The 17,907-nt window shown below is 32.2% G+C and overlaps 1 protein-coding gene across 1 annotated transcript; it reads left to right on the top strand.

Moving 5' to 3' along the window:
- The first annotated feature begins 2,029 nt into the window (after positions 1-2,029).
- Positions 2,030-14,587, top strand: LOC132759313 (uncharacterized). Its single transcript, XM_060751068.1, has 8 exons — positions 2,030-2,173; positions 5,080-5,195; positions 7,237-7,390; positions 10,833-11,084; positions 11,580-11,698; positions 12,209-12,311; positions 12,900-12,968; positions 13,488-14,587. The coding sequence occupies exons 1-8, from the start codon at positions 2,110-2,112 to the stop codon at positions 13,658-13,660; spliced, it is 1,050 nt and encodes a 349-aa protein (XP_060607051.1). The 5' UTR covers positions 2,030-2,109; the 3' UTR covers positions 13,661-14,587.
- Positions 14,588-17,907: the final 3,320 nt, after the last annotated feature.

The following is a 17,907-nucleotide window of genomic DNA, read 5'->3' as shown; positions in this document are numbered from 1 at the left end:
CGGTTAGATCCGAATAGAACACTACTTGTACTACTTTTTAAATATATTTTTCCTGTAACAATCTCATTGAGTCATTCAGTGTCTTTCAAATAGAAAGATGAAAGACCTTGTGTTATTAGACAATTTGACATACGTGTACAGCATCTTAGATATGTTATCTTTAATTTTAATAGGCGGGACCGCTATGACTCCATTGTCATCACCGCCATTATCAAGGCTTTAAAGGAAACGAAAGCTAGGAAAAATATCACCCTTTTGTAAGCAATCAGATAGATTATGTTTAATATTAAATACTTAATCAATTGTACATTGCTTAATTAGCTATTGTTAAATAAAATTGTTGAAATAAGCAATGTCTACTTTTACTCTATAATTATATGAACAGAGTTGGCGATAAACTAGTAGAATTAACGTCTTTTATTACATGCTTTTCGGTGTTGTATATAGAGGATATTTGTTAAGTTCAGTGTAAGATCGGAATATATTTCACCGAGTGAGCACCAAAAGGTATATTTCACGAGTGGCGCAGCCACGAGTGAAATGTAAACTTTTGGTGTTCACGAGGTGAAATATATTTCGATCTTACACTAAACTAAACAAATTTTCTTTTTATTCCATGCAATCAAACGTTAAAAAGGACATTTTTACCTAATAATAAATGAATAGCACGCCAAATAATTATACAACGTGACGTCATTTACGACGTCACGTTATTAAGTTGGTTTCCAGTTCTGTGTACGCTGGTATTTCACTGAAACAACGTAAGGGGCTTAAATTCAAAACAGTGAAATTATCAAATTGATAATTTCACTGTTTCAAACAGTGAAATTATCAGTTTTAATTCACTGATATATTTCTATAAACCATCGAAAATCATGTAATAAAGAAATTTATTATATACTTATAAATGAAATATTGAGAATTATTTAATTTTACCAATGAAATATGGTGCTATATAAGTCAAATATATTTCATATTTGTAAAAAATAAATATGAAATATAAATATGAAAGTGGGCGCAGTCAAAACTCATTTTTTGTTGAATTTTGTTTTGAAACTATCTAGAATGATAGAAAAAGGTCTAACTAAGAAAATAAATCCGAACACATAAATCCGAATCTTTAATTCAGTCATTAACGCTGTATACAGACGTTTAAAGTCTTGTTTACGTGAAGTCACAATGTAGCGCCAAACATCGCGTGCAAAACAAGACGATACTTATATTACTGCGCGCTGTATAATTGCAGTTGCGTAGCAGGCAAGGGGGTTCATAACCATTTTTCTTTGATAATGAAATTAAATAAAAAGGTTATTTTTTCGTTTTTCGTGAAATATGGTATATATTTTCACTCAACATGATAAAATGCCTCATATTTTCACTCGCCGTCCCGGCTCGTGAAAATATGTGGCTGGCATTTTATCATGTTTCGTGAAAATATATTCCATATTCACTCAAACGAAAAAATATCCTCTTAATATTGATGAAATAAAATGCGTATTTTCATTTTCCGTATTTTCACTGTAAAAATTTATTTTTCACTGCAGTGAAACATATTTTCCGTATTTTCACTGGTGTCTTGCCGGACTACTTTCTTTTAAATTCTACCAGTACACAAAATTTAAGGGAAAGTTTTTCAAATTTTATCGCAAAAAAAGAGAAAAATGTACATAATAAACAGAAAATTCAAGTTCTTTCTATAAATACATGATTTATTTTCATCTTGTGGCATGAAAATTACCATATTTCACTCGTGGCTACCGCCACTCATGAAATATTTATTTTCATACCACTCGATGAAAATAAATCATGTATTTATAGAAAAAACTTGAATATCCTCTATTTATTACATGCTTTTCGGTGGTTTATAGAACTATATCAGTGATATAAAACTGGTAATTTCACTGTTTGAAACAGTGAAATTACCCATTCAGTAAAAGACGATTCTTTATTTATTAAGTTAACAAGAAGAAAATTTAAACTAGCAAACATATTTTATATATTCAAAGCCGTACCCGGTATATTATAGCAGTGCGGCAAGTAAAGCGAGTGGAATTTATCCAATATTTATTCTGAGTCATCAAGCGTCTGTGTACAAGGAAATGATCAAAAATGAGAACTTTTGTTATTTTGTTTATTTTCTGTTTGATAAGGGTAGGAGACCCACAGTTACCAGGTATTATATTTTAATTATGAATAAAGGTTTTTGATACACTTCTAGCATACTCGTTATAGGGAAATTCAGGATTTCTAGGGAATTTCAGGTAGTGACAACAAATTCAATAATCCTGATAATCATCATGTTCAACAACAGTTCAAGAAGTCTAATGATCTGATGATAGCAGCCACAGGGACATCATCTTAAAGTTTATAAACCAACACTGAATAAAGGACTGTTGATATGTAAAATTAGAATCATTTACACATGGAATGACCTGCCAAAAAAAGTTGTTTGATGCAAATATTTTTATGCTTTTAAAACCAGTTTCATAATTTTTGTCGCAGTCATTTATATAAGTCTCAGTGGTAGTCAGATGTTTCACTCCCAAGACAGTTCACACCAAGACTGTTCCCACCAAGACATTACACAGTTTACACTCCCAGTGCAGTTTGGATCAGAATGTCCCTCTAGTGGGCAGAAACAAGGCTCAACGAGGTGCAGCCCAGGGATGGGTACCCAAGGAACAGATATTTTTATTTGAACTGCAGACACATGTCCGAACTCAATTATTTTTTCTTGCATATTCTTCCATAATCTACCATTATTTTAAATTTAGTTTAAACATATAAATTTATCTAAGTTCAATTGCAAAAAGAAGCTATGACATCATGCATTTCAAATCTGTATCAGGGTTGTCATTCCACAAGTTCACATTTATGTACGCCACCATGTTATAAAAAAATTGTTATGCTTATCAAAAGACAATACAAAAAGACAATATATTAAGGTCCCCCAAAGTGGCCCAAGTTTATTCAGACTATTGTAAGCATGCAGAAGCTGTTATTTTTCCAATGTAAATTAGTAATGAAAATAAAGTACTAATTTTGATTTTTGTTTCACCTGCTGCAGAGTAGCAGCAACATAATAGGGATCACTTCTACATTTTCTGTCTGCCCGTAACAAAATTTGTCCACATTACTCCTCAAAAACTACTGTTGCAATTTCATCACAAATTTAGAGGAATGATCAGTACCAAGACTTTCTACTGTTGTGCATATTGTCAGCATTTCCATTGTAATGATTTTGTCAGAGTTATGGCCCTTTTTTACCTTTAATGGTGCACAGATTGATCATGACATCAAGTACTTTGTCAGGGCTCTAGCAACTGGGCGATTTGGGCGACTTAGTCGCCTAAAGTTTCAGAACTTCGCCGAGTTTGAACATCAAAGGGAAAATTACTATGCCGGCTTATTACTGACCACATGTATATATCAATATCATACAGCGCATGTTAATTAAATTAATCCTTGCCTCCAGGCATAAATCAAACTGAATTAGTGAAGCACAGTTACTGCCGATAATTGACATCAATTAACACATTTAAGTGACATGATATGCAAATGCATCGGACATTATAGCCATTTAATTCGCCGATGTAAACATCACATTTTTTAAGCATAATTTTACGACACCTGCCACTATTTTATCAGCGTGTGTGAAAAGATTACACCTGGAATTGCTCTTACCATATTTGACAGTAATTACACGCAACCTCACACAGACCGTGTAAATTTACTTGCATACAAATTAATACACACAGAAGCACAAGTAAATGGTTTGATACCGGTTTGATAGTAAAAATGAAATTTGTTAAAGAACTTAAAAAATATTGACCCACATTAGACCAATTTTGGACAAGTCAAAAACAGCAGTAAACTTTGTCTTCAAAAAGTTACATAAACGTCGTAGTCCAACTAATTGTACTGCGCGACGAGATATTGTGCTATTTTCGTGTGTGGGCAATATCTCGCTCTTAAAGTGAGATTCTGCCCCAGAACAAAAATATCTCAGAATCAAGCTTTGGCACGTCAATATATTTTGACTAATAAACGTCGGTAAATTATGCGGTAAACTACAAATTTGAAAATTTTGTTTTACAATGCCTGTTGCAATAGCGGATGAATAACAATCTAAAAATATCATTGGATATTTAATTTAATATGATCAAAATCAACAACAACTAGAATTGTAATTGTTTCTGCAGGAAACAGACAAATTTTCATATGTCACATAATTTCGCGATGCCGATTTTTACGATGAAAAAATAAAGTTACCAAAAGGAAAATTTGTTGTGTTAAAATGTGTCCAATAGCACATAAAATGTAGTTATTAATGAAAATTCCTTTAGGTATTGTTTACATTAATTTTGATTGAGAATTTTGCCAGTATGTGTTGAACAATGAATATTTTCTTAAGGGAGGGGGGTGTGTGGAGTTAATCAGGAAGAAATCATTATAATGGTCTGATGATACAGGGTTTTAGAATTTATACTTCAAATATCACTGTCAATAAATAGGTAAAACTCCTTTTTATAGATCAAATCAATGTGCTAAGCACTTTTTCACATCTCCTTATGTCGTCAAACTTCTCCCTGATAGAAGCTGAGGGAGAAGTCACTTCTCCCTAAAATTTTGGTCTAGCTAGAGCCCTGTTTGTAATGTAAAACACAGTATATTAACAGTGTACAGGGATGTATACATGTATTTATACAAATAGTTTGACTGGCTAATCCCAATATTGCTCTTTCATTAGGCCATGGGGAAGTCAAACTCACCAAAAATATTACTTCCCAAATTGACAAAGACAATTCTCTAGGCTGTTAATGTATATTCCACCTTCAGTGGTTCTGAAAAAAAAATCCAGCTTCAGCTTATCTTGGGAGAGTCTCATGAAAAACATTAAATCATAGGATTAAGCCTTTGTTGATAGAAATGAGAAGTTGACTGGTCTTGAAATGATTTGCAAACGCATAGTTATTAAAAAGCATTAATTGGAAGGTAAAACAATTTATTTTGACATTGAATTTTTTTTACATATATGTATAATAACTCTAATAATAATCTGATTTCATCATGATGCAGATTCCGTTATACTCCTGCAAAATAAAAATGGTGTATGCAATGGTATAGAGACACCAGAAGAGAAATGGCTTCAAGACAGAGATGTTTTCCAGGTTTTCTCACAAACAGTTGAACAGGTATGAATTGTAAATTTAATGATTTGTATTTCTTTACTTGTTAAATGATTAAAACCCTCTTGTTGCTGAGGGGATGCCTTAAAGGGTTGAGGCACCAGAATCGCAGCCACCATTTTTTCCCTGTGTGATCATAAGAGGCGATTAAATGGGTCCGAATTACTGGAGACCGTGCATCTTCTGGCTCCAGCAGGTGAGGTGGTTTTGACTCCTTGTGTTGCATTAAGTTTGTAACCCCCAAGGTTAGCCAAAATCATCTTTCCTGTTTCAGCACCATGTGACCTAAATAGTGTTGTTGTGCCGTAAAACCAAACAAAACAAATGGTTAACAGCTTTAGTTTTAATCTACTTTAAAAGTGATATTATACTATGTACAGTTGTCTTGACCAATTGCAATACGTTTATTACTAAAGAAAATTTCAGGAATTAATAATTTTACTGGCTTGTTCTTTTTAAATATCTATCATACATGGTTAACTTCTTGCAAGACATAAAGTTCAAGTTATAGTTTATTTAGCATTATTTGTTTTATTCGGTTAAATGTATCTATAAACAAACATTAATACTAAACAAGCTTCTCTCACATTCCTTTTTTCTTTTCCATTTTCACATTGTTATATGCCCGAAAGAATTTCGGGCATATTATGTTATACCCCCTGGCGTCTGTCCGTCCGTCCGTTAGCAATTTGGTTTCCGGAGCATAACTTAAGTTCCATTTGGCCCACAGTATTCAAACTTCATAGGATGATTGTCCATATTGGGTAGAAGACCCCTATTGATTTTGGGGTCACAAGGTCAAAGGTCAAGGTCACTATGACCTTAAAACTGAAAACAGTTTCTGGAGCATAACTTAAGTTCCATTTGGCCCACAGTGTTCAAACTTCATAGGATGATTGTCCATATTGGGTAGAAGACCCCTATTGATTTTTGGGTCACAAGGTCAAAGGTCAAGGTCACTATGACCTTAAAACTGAAAACAGTTTCCGGAGCATAACTTAAGTTCCATTTGGCCCACAGTGTTCAAACTTCATAGGATGATTGTCCATATTGGGTAGAAGACCCCTATTGATTTTTGGGTCACAAGGTCAAAGGTCAAGGTCACTATGACCTTAAAACTGAAAACAGTTTCCGGAGGATAACTTAAGTTCCATTTGGCCCACAGTGTTCAAACTTCATAGGATGATTGTCCATATTGGGTTGAAGACCCCTATTGATTTTGGGGTCACAATGTCAAAGGTCAAGGTCACTATTACTTAAAAATTGAAAACAGTTTCTTTAGCATAACTTAAGTTCAATTTGGCCCACAATATTCAAACTTCATAGGATGATTGTCCATATTAGGTAGAAGACTCCTATTGATTTTGGGGTCACAATGTTAAAGGTCAAGGTCACTATGACCTTAAAACTGAAAACAGTTGTCGGAACATGACTTATGTTTCATTTGGCCCACTGTGTTTAAACTTCATAGTATGATTGTCCATATTGGGTAGAAGACCTCTATTGATTTTGGGGTCACATGGTCAAAGGTCAAGGTCACTATTACCTTAGAACTGAAAACAGTTTCCGGGGCATAACTTAAGTTCCATTTGGACCACAATATTGAAACTTCAAAGGAGGATTGTTTTGTGAAGGAGGTAATACTTTATTTAATTCCCATGTCTTACAAATGCTTCATCTTTACTAAAAAAAAAAAAATTACTTTCGGGCATATAATGCTCCGCCTAGCGGTGCTCTTGTATTGAATTTGTTAAGTGAGAAAGCTATGTTACTTTTCAGTTGCCTCTTTGTGTCTGAAATAATGCTCGAAGGTACACCTGAGATATTTCTCCACCCCTAATGCTGGAAAGTCCCTGTATGACCTTTATAGTTTTGTTTTCACTTTGAAAAACAAACAAAACATGGTATTAATTTGAGGGGGAAAACTTTATACATGTATAGCAATTATTGATGATTTTTTTTATATTAAGTAATTTCTAAGTATGAATTGTGAAAGAATTTGTTATTGTAAACATACACTGATTATCTTTCTTGTTCTATTGTCTAGGATTTCTATGAATCAGATAGGAACTGTGTTGTATCTCTGGTAGGAAAGGTTGGGTATCAGTGGGAGATTAGAGTAAATAAGTTTGATGTAGAAGGGACTACATCTCCTGATGGTGTACCAATACAGTGCAATGACTTTGTCAAAATATATGATTGTAAGTAATAAATTCATTCTTATTAAGTATATTAAACTTAGATGAACCTCAGTCCCTTTTAATTCATTATTTATCTGAGCCTCTTTTTGATCCATAAAAGCTAAAAATAGACATATCCTGGATGGATCATCCCCAAACTTAGTAAACATTATGTATAGCATCCTAGATCTAAATGATCTTTTTCAGGCATGTGCCACTAGGGCTAGAAATAAGAAAACTTGTTTCCCAGTCTTGGAACATTTGTATTGATTACCATCAAACATGATAACTAATATAATTTGACTTTCCTCAAGATTTAACATTGTCACTGTTGATGATATACCGTATAAGTACTTTTTTCTGCGGGAACTTTATTTCTGCTATTTCTGCGGTTCATAACGAAACCGCAGAAAATTGAGCCTTTCCATATGTATATGTCGGAATATGTCAACTAACGGTATTGTATAATTACATTACCATGTACCGTTTTCAACTATGTAGATGGGATTTTTAGCTCACCTGTCACAAAGTGACAGGGTGAGCTTTTGTGATCGCTTTTCGTCCGGCGTCCGTCCGGAGTCCGTCTGTAAACTTTTACTTTAAATGACTTCTCCTCATAAACCACTAAGCCAATTTCATCCAAACTTCACAGGAATGTTCCTTTGGTGGACACCTTTAAAAATTGTTCAAAGAATTTAATTCCTTGCAGAACTCTGGTTGCCATGGCAACCAAAAGAAAAAACTTTAAATATCTTCTTTTAAAAAACCCAAAGAGCTAGAGCTTAGATATTTGGCATGAAACATCTTCTAGTGAGTGTCTACCAGGTTTGTTCAAATAAAAGCCCTTGGGTCAAAATTTGGCCCCGCCCCAGGGGGTCATTGATTTTCCCTATATGCATAATATTATAGTAAAAACTTTAAAAATCTTCTTTAAAAAAACTAAAGGAACTAGAGCTTAGATATTTGACATGAAACATTTTCTAGTGAGTGTCTATCACGTTTGTTCAAATAAAGGCCCTGGGGTCAAAATTGGCCCCACCCCAAGGGGGTCATTGATTTTCCCTATATACATATAGTAAAAACTTAAAAAATCTTCTTTTAAAGAACTCAAAGAGCTAGAGCTAAGATATTTAACATGAAACATGTTTTAATAGGTGTCTACCAAGTTTGTTCAAATAAAAGCCCTGGGGTCAAAATTGGCCCCTCCCCGGGGGTCATTGATTTTCCTTATATGTGTATAGCAAAAACTTAAAAAATCTACTTTGAAAAAAAAACTCAAATAGCTAGAGTTTAGATATTATGCATGAAACATCTTCAAGTGAGTGTTTACAAAGTTTGTTCAAATGAAAGGCCTTGGGTCAAAATTGGCCCCGCCCCTGGGGTCATTGATTTTTCTTATATGTGTATAGCAAAAACTATAAAATCTTCTTTGAAAAAAAACCAAATAGCTAGAGTTTAGATATTAAGCATGAAACATCTTCTAGTAAGTGTCTACAAAGCTTATTCAAATAAAAGCCCTGGGATCAAAACTGGCCCCGCCCCAGGGGTGTCATTGTTTTTAACTATATGTGTATACATGTAGTAAAAATTAAAAAATCTTCTTTTAAAAAACCCAATGAGCTAGAGCTTAGATATTAAGCATGAAACATCTTCTAGTATGAGCTAGAGCTTAGATATTAAGCATGAAACATCTTCTAGTAAGTGTCTACAAAGTTTATTCAAATAAAAGCCCTGGGGTCAAAACTGGCCCCGCCCCAGGGGTGTCATTGTTTTTAACTATATGTGTATATGGATGTCTACCAAGTTTGTTCAAATAAAAACCCTTGGGTTAAAATTGGCCCTGCCGGGGGGGGGGGAAGGTGGAGGAGGGGGGGCGGCGGTCATTGTTTTTCATTATATGTGTGTAGTAAAAACTTAACATCATGAAACATCTTCTAATGGGTGTCTTCCAGGTTTGTTCAAATAAAAGCCCTGGGGGTTTAAACTGGCCCCGCTACGGGGGGCCTATATACAGGTGAGCGATCTCAGGGCCATCATGGCCCTCTTGTTATTTAATATATCTGTCATGAATAAAATATTTCATTTAGAAAAAATAGAAGAAAAAATGTTACTTGGCTTGTTCTCTTTATTTAAATAAATATCATGTTTGCATGATTTTCGCTCACCCTTAGCTTGTATTTGTTTTTTGTAAAATAAAACTATTGTAGTTTGACGGGTGCAATAAACATACCCTTTTGTATTTGTACAATATCTTGTGTCTACGTGCGATTTTGCCATTATTATTCACACTTCATAATTATACACATACAGTATTAAAATTGTTGTCAATGCACGTTGTTGCTTTTTGTTTGTTTACGTGTATATACCGACACATGATGATTACGACGAAACACATCATCAGTCGTCTGCATGTTAACCGGAAGTATTGATGTTCATGTACATAAACAAATCTTGAAATGTTGTCTGTGTCGGTTAATTTTGTAAAACTATCTTAATTATTACGCAGAAATAAAAACATCAATGCGAGAATGATGACACCGCAGAAATAAGATATGCAGAAATTTAAAACCCCTTATTTTAACAAAAATCGCAGAATATTAAGCCCGCAGAAATAAGTACTTATACGGTACCATACATGTAAGTAAGCTATTTTTTAGCTTGACTTCTCAAAGAATAGAGGAACTTCTGAAGCTATTGTACTCACCTTGACATCACACTTGTATAAGTTTTTGCATGCAAGTTGGTATTTACAAAACTACTAAAGAAAATGGGTTGAAACTTGACACACTTGTTCTCTGTGATTATGAAACATGATGGGTACATGTCCTATAACTAGTGATGTTCCGATTGTCGCAAGCCGCCGATCATCACTTACTGTTATGTAAAACGACAATAATCGATTCACAAAAGTTTGTTCCGCGACGTCGTCAAAAATGTTTAAATTATCAAAGGGAATTAATTCTGACGGTAATTTTCCTTAAGGAACACCTCGCCGATCGCAAAAAAATCACTCAGAGACAATTTGGAGTTGAACAGGATCAATAGGTGATGTTAACAATAGTTATATAATGTGATGTGAATGGTATTATTTGACATCCGTTGAAAAATAAAATCTATGTCATAAAATTATGACTATATAAGGTTAAAACTGTGTTGAAAAGTGCTAAATGAAGTTCATGTTACTAAATATAATCAAGTGCCTTGGTAAGAAATGTTACTTCCCTATTTCCTTTTAACGCGACTTTATTCGAAAGTTATCGATTATGTCCCATCCGACTGAACCGATGATCGATTGGGACAAATTTCATCCGATTTCCATCACTACCTATAACTGTGAGTTATGCTTTTCTTACTGTCAAGCATTAATAATAGTTGAGGGGACTGTTTTCGCTCCTACAGCTCTTGTATATTTGCCATACTGTTTTTATCTAAGTTTTTTATACACTACTGATTGTTATTTCAGCTTTGAGGTGTGATAATGCAAAGCTATTGAAAGGTATCAACTTTAAAACTGGATTGTGTGGTACCCTGAAAGAGTCTGAGATAGGTCAGTTGATCTTTACAACCTGTGCTAACAAGCTCACCATACAGTTTAAGACAGATGTTCACCAGACATTCCGCAGAGGATTTGCATTTGAACTGAAGCAGTATCCTTGGAGTAACCCTACAGGAGGTCCTGACTGTGATCCTGATCTCAATGGAATAGTAGCCGGAGGTTTGTATCAAGTTACCATTGTTAATAAAAATGTACTAACATAATGCTTGCATATATGAGCCGCGTCAAGACAAAACCAACATAGTGGGTTTGCGACCAGCATGGATCCAGACCAGCCTGCGCATCTGTGTAGTCTGATCAGGATCCATGCTGTTCACTTACAAACTCTTTAACAAGTACAGAAATTGATAGCGAACAGCATGGATCCTGATCAGACTGCGCGGATGCGCTTGCTGGTCTTGATCCATGCTGGTCGCAAACGCACTATGTTGGTTTTGTCATGACGCCTCTCATATGTTTGAGACTATTTTTTTGCTGCACAAGACTTTACCCTAATCGCATTTGATATAAGATTTATTTTTCCATGATTTGCAAATGATTTGAGACCAAATTAACTTTATTCAATGTAGGTGCATCCTTATTTAATGTATGTACAGGAAGACAATTGTCAAATATCTACCAATCAATGTATAGATATTATATGTATTATTTCAGTGTGGAGAGATGGGACATTTAATGAGTTTCAGAATACATGGAATGAACAGCCCATTATACCAGGGTATGTGTCATCTGGTACAGAAACTGACTATGATAAGGAAATTGATGGAATACAGGTATTTCTAAAAAACAAAGTATACTTTATATCCTCAAAAAATCTATAATTCTTGACCAGTTTTTGATAAAACTGTGCCAGAATGAAAGTACTTATGACTTCATGTGATCATCCAGGTTTTACAGTGTCAGTGAAATGATGTGAGAGATAGCTTTATGTATAGCTATGCTGTATATTTTACACTTGTTTCATTCATACAATGTTCTCGTCTTACTATTTTAATGTTTATATTAAATATTTTTTGTCTCATCTTAAATAACTTAATCAGCAATTAAGTTGAGCTGGGGAATATTATTATAAAAAGTATGATTTTGTAATCACAGTTAACACAGCAGTCTTTGTATTTTCCTTTGGTTAAGTCAAAGGTCAACCATTTTTCTTGATTTGTAATGGCATCAAAATTTATTATTTCTCTGGTTTCAAACAGTGAGATTTAACAATTTTATTTCATAGATAAATCTTAGAATTTAATTGAAAATGTTAAGATAAACAATGTTTATTATATTGACAGTGTTATGAGTGTACAAGTTGTCCTGTAGAACCATTTGATCCGAAGAAAGATGGCACAGCTAAAGGCAATAATTGTTATGTTTGTTCCAAGGTCTGGGATGATGGTAAGTCATATTGTTTTTTGTATCACATACACATGTCATTTTTGCAACTCCATTAAAATGGTATTGCACAGTCTTGCATACATTTTGATATGATGGTATTTGCATTATACAAACAAAGCTTCAAGACACACTAAATGATAGCTTAACACTAAGCATGTCAATGTAAAAGTGATTTTATTGTTAACAGTTCATATTAATAGAATATTATATTAAATGGACTTATAATCCAGCTACCATTTTTGAAACTATTCATTAGCAACATTTTAGGATATCAAGATGATAATTTCAAGTTGATCACTTCAGTTAACAATTTACATGTGGAGACTTGTTAACAGTATACAAGTTAAGCCTTGTCACTAAGTTGTTAGACTACACAAATGGCCTGGCTCTGTACTGGTGGTCTAGAACTATATCTCATTTGGTTCCAGCAGGTTAAAGATTAATGAATAACATTGCTTGATGTACTAGTTTATTATACTCATTTAGACATATATAATATTATACATGTCTTATAAGACAGTACTTGTAAATATTTTATTATTTTAGAGTATTATAAAGGCAGTACTTATGAATATTTTATTATTTTAGAGTATTATAAAGCAATGAGGAAATGTTATACAAGGACAAACTACCTGAGTGTAATAGAATCTATCAGAGGTATAGTATATTGTTATATAATGTTCTATAAAACTTTCATTAACTCAGTAAATGTGGAGAGTTACCTAACTTTCATTGTCTTGTAATGGTAATATAATCATCAGTTTGATTAGAAACACCAAAACATTTTATAAACTCATTTGCTATCAAAATGAATATATGATGCTGATTGATGGAAAACCCTAAATTATTTGATCAAGTAACACTGAAAAAAATATTTTCAAATCTTTTTACATAACCCAACTTTGGAATTTAAAAAGTGATCTTTTTTCAGGAAAAAGTCTTTCTAAATAAGTGATATTTAAGTTTATGAATTTTATCAAGGAAAGAAAATAAAACGTGTTCTTAAGTGAATGATTTTCTTTAAATGACATTTATCATTAAATTATTAGTACATGTATAATACTCATACAAAAATAACTTTTAGTGTTAAATTTCACATATCACTAAATGTCCTAGATATCTGAAGATTTTATGTATCCTATCATATACAAGTTTGTTTTCTACTATATTTGACAGAGATAGACGAGCCATTCCTGGGGTGTCAGAAGACAGTTGATGATTTTGGTCGGTCTGTGAACTACTGTTTCTGTGATTCAGATTTATGTAACAAGTCCGGCAGGATGATGATCAGTTATGTTGTAACATCTCTGACACTCTGTATCTCCGTCCTTTATACGCTCATCTTGTGATATGACATAAAGACTACAAGATTTTCTTATCTATCATGGAATATTTCTATAATGTCATTGTGAGATATGCAACTGTAACTTTTTGTATGCTGGTAATGGTGATAACTAACTTCCACCATGATTATTGAGCTAAAGTTAACCTGCATATCTGTTTGATCTGACCAATTTCTACTCATCTTACATCTAACATGCATGATTTTAGTATTTTGAAACTTAAAGCTGCTAAGAACAGTTTGGTGTCATCCTAAAAACTAAGCATTGCTATAGTTCTGTTACCCTTTACCTTTTAATAGAATTGTTATAGATCCTATCAAATACTGTTCAGAAAGTTTGTTTTAAAAGGGAAAACCCCACGGTAACACTAAAGTTCATATACAAATTTTAACATGCTTAAGAACACTATAAATTGTTTTTGCATGGTCACATTGTTAACTTTTCAAAAATCAACAGTTGTTATCGGTTAGACAGGAAATCCAGGTTTTCCCAACTTTGAATAACTGGGATTGCACTGTCCTGATAGGAAAATTTAGCTACTAACAGTCAGTATAGAGCCTGGTTATATAGTATGGTTTGCAGGCTGTCTTAGCTCTATACTGGTGGCAAAAAGCTAATTACTTTTGGTTCCAGCAGGTTAAGGGTTAAACATTTTAAAATAACGAATTGAAAGGAGCAAATTTTAAGCAGGGCAATTTCATTTTACAAATAAAGAAGTAAAAATTTTAACTGTCCAATTATTATATTGTTTAATTTCATGTATATAAAATTATGACATATCAAATTAATAGATACATGGTGCATTTTATTGTTCAAATTATACCTTTATAAATGTATATGATATTTATTTATTTAAGGCACATGGTAGATAATACACTGTAAATAAGTTATAGCTTTAATAAATCTTTAATAATATGAAATATTGTAATATCAATATTTGTGATTTTTGTTATTTTGTGCCATACATAATGGACATGACAACATTGATTTTTTTCTTACTTGATCCTTTTTTATGTATAAATGTATAAACTGTCAGGTTTCATTCTACAAGTACTTCCATACAATAGATATTTATGTGTCACATGTCTAGCAGTTAGCAGTTTTAATCATCCTCTACTGATTATAGGGATAATGAAATGACATTGTCATTCTAACTAACTTTCTGTCTGGATGTATATAATGACATGGTAATGATGCCCATCTAATACTTGTAAAATCTGATGCTGAATTATTGACCCTTTGTACCTTATAAAAAGACATTTTAAAGGGAAATTACTCAATACTGATGTGCTAGCTTTTCATAGATCTTGGCATGAATGTGGATGTCAATAAGAAATGATTTATGGGAAGTTTTATGTCATATTTCAAAAGAATGTCCTTTCCTTACTTTATGAGCTATATGTTTTACACTGCTCAGTTGTATGGGCTTTTAGTCAGTGTATAAAGACACAAGTTTTATTTTCATATACATTTCTTATAATTAAGGTACTTAAGAATCTTCCATCAAGTGATTTATATCATATGATAGGGATGTCAATTCTATATATTTTCTTGTTAATACAATTTCTGTGGTGATAGATACTGATACTTTTATTATTTCTGTGGAAAAAGGGGGCCATCATATTAAGTAAGGATGAAAAAAAGGCCAGAAAAACTTCTTTTTTTTTTCTTTTTTGTAAAAATGTGACATAATAAAAATGTATACAGTAAACACATTTCACAGTGCATATCAACATGGGTTTATTTACCTGACATTCCAGACATGGTTACATTCCATACACTGTTACATTACATCATTTCTATAAGATGAAGTACTCATTTTTATGATGTCCTTTTGTGATTTATTGTGATTATATTTTAAACATATTTACAATGTTCATCATTTATTTATCATTATAATGGTATTTAACAATAGATTTATTTTCCTACAAGAATTTACCAAGAAATTCTTTAAAAGAGCTCAGTTTTTGTTACAAAAGCTATGAGTAAATGGAATATTTTATTCAAATTAATCATATTATTTTATTGATGAAGAATGTTTCTTACATATCATTATACAAAATATGTTATCTGTGTGATTTTATATGTATATAATGATTTATATGGTACAGTAAAAAGATTTTTTTTTATAAATTTTGAATATGTAAATTTAGTACCAAGTACTTTGTATTACTGATTAAGAGTTACATGTATTCATTCAGGGTAATATCTAAAGAAACAATCCCTTTTTCTTCTTTTAATGTGGGCTGAAAATTGGTCAAGTAAAGCTGTTGTTTCAAGAGAGTTTGTTTCGTATTAACTTACATTTTACTGAACATATTTTGCATTATAATATAAGTCATTAGACTAGGACTTTGTTTGACAGGTTTAAAATTTATCTCGATTTTATGATATTTTGGGTATTTTGTAGCAAATTGTCCTGAATGAATACAAAAAACATTTATTTTCATCCAGTTTTTAAGTTGTCAAATTAATTATAATATTGCAGCATGTACATTTTATGAAATTTTAAAATTTTGCTGATAAATTTTTGTAATATACCACATTTGTAAAATAAATTCCTGTATATATGTGTTTATTGATGTAAATATTTCATTGTATTATAACTTTTTTTACATATGCATATCATTTTTCTTAATTGAAAAAATTATATTATACTGATATCATATCATTTACAACTATATTGTAAATTTTAAATGAGTTATTGATGAGCAATGTTCTTATATAGATGATTTTTATACATTAAGGAGGGCATGTAGTTCTAAGATGAGACAGTAAAATGATCTGTTATATCAACTCTGTAACTCATTTGGTAATACAGCTCTATGAAAATATGTAAATGGAAAGCCATTTCCTGAACTAAGGTGTAATCATGTGAAATAGTCTACTTTTGTTTTGAAGAAAGGAGAAGATAAATAATGAATGTAATACATGTGCCTTGAGTTTGCACTTAAGTAAAATGATTTTAATATTGTTATATATATTATTGAGTATATTGATTCAGTTTTCAAATATTTATTATTTTCCTATTATTGTCAGTAAAATCCAAAGTACCTTAAGTGTATAAAGCTTTATATCTGCTGAAATAGTATTGTATGGATTTCGAAAAAAACAAACTTCCAAATAACCTGTATGAAAGAAATAATGCTCGTTCAATATGAGAATGGCGCATGCACAGAATCATTTATAAATAATCCTACTAAAATAACAGTATACTGTTTTGTTTCTGTTTACATGCAATATTCACGTATGTAGAACAACGGAGACATTCTGTGTTATAACTGATTCAAGAATCATCCATACATACCATACACGTAATTATGAAAACAACATAATTTTACTGTTCATAAATATTTCATTAGATTAAGCTTTATACCCATTTCATGTTCTAAGGCATGTCAAAATTACCACATATCACTAAAAGCTAGCCTATAATTTAATTTCCTTTTTACATTTTATATATAAATGTGAATGCTCAAATCACTCATCATTCTTATGCCATGTTTACATGATTTCAGCAGGTTGTATTCATTGATTCTTCTTTGATAATTGTTTTTATTCTACAAATAAATTCAAAAGATGAGAATTTATGATAAAGAATTTGCATGTTTTTATTTTCCCCATTGAGTTTACTGTATGGTGATGCTTCACTTATATCATTGTTTAGTTAAAATTTTCAGACCATAGAGAAAAATTTGAATTAGTTTCTAATACAAATGTACTAATTGTACATGCCTTCTGTCCGCCACAAATAATCTTTAGAGAGAGAGAGCGTAATGTTCACGAAATATAAAATAGAGGATATTGAATGAGTGTAAGTTCAATACTGAATTTATTGCACGAGTTGAATAAAATTATATCATGCGAGCCTCTGGCGAGCATAATATTATTTTATTCAACGAGTGCAATAAATTCAGTAATGAACTTACACGAATTTAATATTCTATTTATCACATACCCAAAATAAAGACCGTTTAAAGTGAAATAAGAGTTATTTTCCGTTGACGCGCCTATAGTAGAACGCTAACATTTAGCGCGTCTTTTAACTATGTTTGCATAACGCTAATGACGTCACGTCAAAATATATGCACGGCCGTGCAATACCATATTTACGGAGTCGCAAAATCGGCACGGGTGTGTGATAAACAAGACTTATTACACGATTAAGCGTTTCATGGACACGGTGATTTTGTTCTCTGGTATGTCACCGTCATACTCTTACAGAATGACTTTGCATCCCGAAAAAGCAGAAG

The sequence above is a fragment of the Ruditapes philippinarum genome, unplaced genomic scaffold (assembly GCF_026571515.1).
Source record: "Ruditapes philippinarum isolate M1 unplaced genomic scaffold, ASM2657151v2 ctg1443_1_1_1_1, whole genome shotgun sequence".
Taxonomy (NCBI): domain Eukaryota; kingdom Metazoa; phylum Mollusca; class Bivalvia; order Venerida; family Veneridae; genus Ruditapes; species Ruditapes philippinarum.
This window is presented reverse-complemented; position numbering and strand designations above follow the sequence as displayed.

Coding starts and splice junctions, on each gene's coding strand:
- LOC132759313 (XM_060751068.1), top strand. CDS start 2,110: ATGAGAACTTTTGTTATTTTGTTTATTTTCTGTTTGATAAGGGTAGGA. Junction 2,174..5,079: donor AGGAGACCCACAGTTACCAG/GTATTATATTTT, acceptor ATCATGATGCAG/ATTCCGTTATACTCCTGCAA. Junction 11,085..11,579: donor CAATGGAATAGTAGCCGGAG/GTTTGTATCAAG, acceptor GTATTATTTCAG/TGTGGAGAGATGGGACATTT.